The sequence below is a fragment of the Malurus melanocephalus genome, unplaced genomic scaffold (genome assembly GCF_030028575.1).
Source record: "Malurus melanocephalus ecotype Western Australia unplaced genomic scaffold, MMel_1.1 scaffold_1097, whole genome shotgun sequence".
In the NCBI taxonomy this organism is placed as follows: Eukaryota; Metazoa; Chordata; class Aves; order Passeriformes; family Maluridae; genus Malurus; species Malurus melanocephalus.
The window spans coordinates 78,443-83,215 of NW_026624329.1; the positions used below are offsets into that span (position 1 = coordinate 78,443).

The following is a 4,773-nucleotide window of genomic DNA, read 5'->3' on the forward strand; positions in this document are numbered from 1 at the left end:
TGGGGTGGGATGAACCCTTCCAGCCAGGTGACAATGGGGTGTGTCCCTCTGTGTCCCCACAGGTTGGAGCCCCTCCCCTGGACAAGTTCAACACCTGGGGGGGCTCCCTGTCCCTGGGCCACCCCTTTGGGGCCACCGGCTGCCGCCTGGTCATCACTGCTGCCCACAGGCTGAAGAAAGAGGGGGGCCAGTATGGCCTGGTGGCTGCCTGTGCTGCAGGAGGGCAGGTAAATGATGCTGTGCTCCACATGGGCCCTTGAGAGAGGGCAGGAACGGCAGGGCTGGTCCTGCTGGGACTCTGGAATCCTGTCTGCTTGCACCAGCTGTGGGTGCTGGGTGTTCAGAGCTCCCTTGGGCACTTCTGGCTGCCCCCAGCACTGCTCAGTCCTGTTCCTGTTYCTGGGAGCAGACTCTGACCCCCSCCCTGGCTGTCCCCTCCTGTCAGGGAGTTGTGCAGAGCCACAAGGTCCCCCCGGAGCCTCCTTTGCTCCAGGCTGAGCCCCTTTCCCAGCTCCCTCAGCCWCTCCTGGGGCTCCAGCCCCTTCCCTGCTCTGAACACTCTCCAGCCCCTCCAGGGCTCTCTTGTCAGGAGGGTCCTGGAGGTGCCCCCAGCACTGCCCTGGCCCTGCTGCCACCCCAGAACTGGCACAACCCAGGGGTCAGTGGCCACTTCCCCACCAGTCCACCACCTCCTATCCAGCCAATGTAGCTCATGTTCCTGATGCTGTGCCTGGGAGCCCTGGGTTGTGTCTGTAACAATTAGTCTCCTCTCTGTTAATGAGAGAGATTAATTAATAATTAAAACATTCCTGTGCTCTTTTGTCTCTCTCTGTTCCAGGGTCACGCCATGATCGTGGAGCTTTACCCTCAGTAACGGCGCTGGCAGCGCTGTCCCTCCATCCTGTGCCTGGCAATGCCATTTCAATGCACTAACAAACCCTACACCCCATCCTTCTTGGACAGGGGATCTGTGGCCTTTTTCAACCCCTTTTAGCTACTCAGGCAGTAATTTTTATTCAATGAGCAAGCTCTATTCCACTCCCAGAAGAGGAACAGTTCAAATGTGGCTCAGAGTCTCTGCAGGCTCCTTGTAACCTGTCTGATCCCTCTTCAGGATTTCTCCCACTGGGGAACAAMCGTTATTCCAAAGCTCTCTATGGAGAATTGAAGTTTGGAAGTTGAGGAGAAGGTGAAACAGTGGAGGTGGGTGGGCTGAGAGGGGAGGTAATGCTGTGGGGAGGAGCAGCTCTTTGGGGGCAGCAGGTTCAGCCCCAGGGGCTGGGCTGAGCTCTGAGGGGGCAGTTTGCTCCAAATGCTGTTGGAATGAGCAAATTGCATCTGAAAAATGGAAGAATGTCGCTGATGGAACCATAATAAATCAGGACAAAACCCATTTCTTGCTGTTTTCTTTTCCTCCCCTCACCTGAAATGCTTTGGGGACTGTTCCTGTGGTGTCTGGGGTGTTGGCTCTGAMATCATGGAATCCCAGGCTGCTGTGGGTGGGCAGGGACATTTAAAGGTCAGGGGCAGGGACAGAAACACCTCCTACTGTCCCAGGGTGCCCCAATGTCCAGCCTGGCCTTGGACACTGCCAGGGATCCAGGAGCAGCCACAGCTTCTCTGGGCACCCCGTGCCAGGGCCTGCCCACCCTCCCAGGAAACAATTCCTGCCCAATATCCCATCCATCCCTGYCCTCTGGCAGTGTGACCCCATTCTCTGTGTCCTGTCCCTCCATCCCTTGTCCCYCAGTCCCTCTCCAGCTCTCCTGGATCTCTCTTTAGGCACTGGAAGTGGCCCTGATGTGTYGATAAACTTAAGTGCACAGGGCTGCCTTTCTCCCAAGGATCTGCGAAGATGAGACAGTTGTTCTTTTAATATCCTGATTATTTTCTTCACTCGTTCCTCATGGCTTCGTGATGCTGAGGGTGGCTGTTACCTGCCAGGGAGCAGAGTTTCTCCTCAAGCACCTCGCACACACCTTGGAGTCCTTTCCATGACAGAAGCAGTTTCTGCCGCCCACCAGCTGCTGCCCAGCCCCGCTCTCAGATAAGGGATGGGTGCCACACCTGACCTGTCCTGTTTGTTCCTTATTGAAAATCTTGTGCAAGAGTTCTGCTCCAGGGGGAGAGGGGAACTGCCAGGGCCAGAGGGGCAGGGCCGCGCTGGGTTTGGAATCGCAGAATTGTTTAGGGTGGAAAAAAAAAAAAAAAAACTAGATCAGCATCGAGCCCAGCCACTCTGCAGCGCTGCCAAGGCCACCGCAGACCCTTGTGCCCATGTGCCACATCCTCACGGCGGTTAAACCCCTCCGGAATGGGCCCTGAGCAGGTTTTATTTGGGAAGTTTAACCCTTTCCAGAGGCGCCCTGGGGAGCTGCAGGCGGGGCCGGTCCGCACAAGCCGCGCCGGGCAGAGCTGCACCCGTCGGATGTGACTCAACCCCGGCTCATCCCGCTCCTCCCCTGCCCCGCCGGTGCCTCTCCGGTGTCCCCGCCGCCCGTGGGACCCTCTCTGCCATCGGTACTGTCGTGACCGAAGCCGCTCCGGTGCGTTTTGTGCCCGTGTGGGGTGGAAGGTGCTCAGGGGAGCGGGGTGGGCTGGGGCAGCGATCCGGGAGGGGCTGGGGGTGGCTCCCGGTGTGGATGGAGCCCGCTCTGACCCCGGCCGGTCCTACGGGATACCCTGGGATCCCTTGTGCCCGTTCGTGGGGCAGCGCTCGGGGCACGCCCGGGGCTGTGCCCGCCGAGCCAGCGCCGGGGCAAAGGTTCCTTTCGTTCTCCTTYTGCTGGGCACGGAGCCGGAGCGAGGTAGGAGAGGGGGATGAGAAGGACGGGGTGAGGGGTCCCGGCTGGACGGGGGAGCCGGGTGGTGCCGGTGTCCCCTGCGGGCTCAGGGCACGGCCGAGCCGGGCCGGGATCACCGGGGTGCTGGGGGACACGGGGCGGGTGGCATCGAGGAGCACGACAACCCCGGAGGGACCGCGGGACGGTGGTGTGCCCGGGTGGGGGCTGGCAGGACATGGGGGGGCTGGTCCGGGGGACCCTCGCTGATGGATCCCCCTTTGCAGGAGCCAGAGCTGCCCCYGTGCTCCGCATGGACCCCCCGGCGCCGGATGGGGCTGAGGCACCGCTGGAGGGGGGASCCGAGGATGAGGTGAGAGGGGGCAGGGGGTGGGGACCCCCACGGACAACAGCAGTGCGGTCCCAGGACCCCCAGRAGTGGAGGAGGGGACATTAAGGGGTGGGGGATGAGAAACCCCCACAGGAGGAGGTTTGGGGACCCCATGGGTGACTGTTTAAGGGACCCCAAAGGGCAGGGGATGTGAGACCCCCACGGGTGGTGGTTCGGGCATCCCCACGGGTGAGGGTTTAAGGGATCCCAAAGGACAGGGGGTGGGGACCCCCACGAATGAAGGATGTGGGATACCCACAATTGGAAGTTTGGAGACCCCCATGGGTGAGGATTTGGGGATCCATACGTGTGGAGAATGTGAAACCCCACAGGAGGAGGTTTTGGGGACCCCATGGGTGAGGGTTTAAGGGAYCCCAAMGGGCMGGGTATATGGGATCCCCATGGGTGGAAGACAGGGAATTCCTATGGGAAGTTATTTGTGGATCGCCGGGGATGGAGGATGTGAAACCCCACAGGAGGAAGTTTGGGGATCCCCATGGGTAGATGTTTGGGGATCCATATGGGTGGAGAATGTGAAACCCCACAGRAGGAGGTTTTGGGGACGCCCATGGGTGAGGGTTTAAGGGACCCCAAAGGGCAGGGGCTGTGGGATCCCCACGGGTGGAGGATGGGAAGTTATCTGTGGATCCCCGGGGATGGGGGATCCCCACAGGCGGGGGTTTGGGGACCCCATGGGTGAGGGTTTAAGGGACCCCAAAGGGCAGGGGATGTGCGATCCCCACGGGTGGAGGATGGGGAATTCCTACGGGAAGTTATTTGTGGATCCCCGGGGATGGAGGATCCCCACAGGCGGGGGTTTGGGGATGCAGCCACCACCATCAGCGCGGGGATGTGACCACGGGCCGCGCTCCGGCTGGCACGGGGCCACCGTGGCACAGCTGGCRCTTGTCCCTGTGGCTTCCAAGGCTTAACCCGGCTCCCGTCTCGTCCCTCGCAGGAGCCCGAGGGGTCGCAGCGCCCGGCGGGGCGGTGGTCGGGACCCGAGGTGCGCTCCTGGCTGGCGGCGCACGGGGCCGGGGCGCTGGCGGAGCGGGCTCGGGATCATTTCCTGACGGGCCGAGCGCTGCTGCGCCTCACCGAGGGGTCCCTGAGGCGTTTGGGGGTCACCCCGAGGAGCCGCCGGCGGGAGCTGCTGCGGGAGCTGCTGCGGCTGCGGCTGCAGCACGAGATGCAGGAGCTGCGGAGCATCGCGGGCGGTGAGCAGGGGGCAGGGGCTGCACCCCTCGGGGGGTGGGTTCACCTCTCCCCGATCCCCAGAGTGAAGATGATGTCCCCGAGGATCAAAGCAGCCGGGACTGAGCAACGCAAGTAGGAATAGGGGAGCCCCGACATCATCCTGACCCCAAAAATATTCAAAGTCTCTTATCAGTGCAGGAGCTGATAAGAGAAGAATCCTGGAAGATTTGATCCACGAGGCTGGGCAGCTACCCCAAGCAGGCAGAAAATAATCCCAGAACTGATCTTGTGTGAAATAGGGGATAACAAACACAAAGCCACTCATTGGAGTGATGAAAAACTTTTGAAACGAGACTGGGCAGTGACCCCAAGCAGGCAGAAAATAGTCCCAGAACTGATCTTGTG

General features: G+C 61.0%; 2 protein-coding genes across 4 annotated transcripts in view; both read left to right on the forward strand.

The window, feature by feature from the left end:
• HADHB (hydroxyacyl-CoA dehydrogenase trifunctional multienzyme complex subunit beta) overlaps window positions 1–1,393 on the forward strand; it is a 15,028-nt gene extending 13,635 nt beyond the window's left edge. Inside the window, exons 14-15 of the mRNA XM_057386919.1 lie at window positions 63–227; window positions 839–1,393. Of these exons, the coding sequence (XP_057242902.1) occupies window positions 63–227; window positions 839–874 (201 nt within the window). The 3' untranslated portion in view covers window positions 875–1,393. The remainder of the gene's footprint in view (window positions 1–62; window positions 228–838) is intronic.
• Window positions 1,394–2,134: 741 nt separating this feature from the next.
• LOC130586202 (sterile alpha motif domain-containing protein 12-like) overlaps window positions 2,135–4,773 on the forward strand; it is a 5,339-nt gene continuing 2,700 nt past the window's right edge. The window contains exons 1-3 of one of the 3 annotated variants that reach the window (XM_057386917.1): window positions 2,135–2,546; window positions 3,068–3,153; window positions 4,130–4,388. In XM_057386917.1, coding sequence (XP_057242900.1) covers window positions 3,094–3,153; window positions 4,130–4,388 — 319 coding nt within the window. In that variant the 5' untranslated portion in view covers window positions 2,135–2,546; window positions 3,068–3,093. Of the gene's footprint in view, window positions 2,547–2,730; window positions 2,808–3,067; window positions 3,154–4,129; window positions 4,389–4,773 lie in introns of those variants that run through there. The other 2 variants (XM_057386915.1, XM_057386916.1) reach the window with 2 other exon arrangements.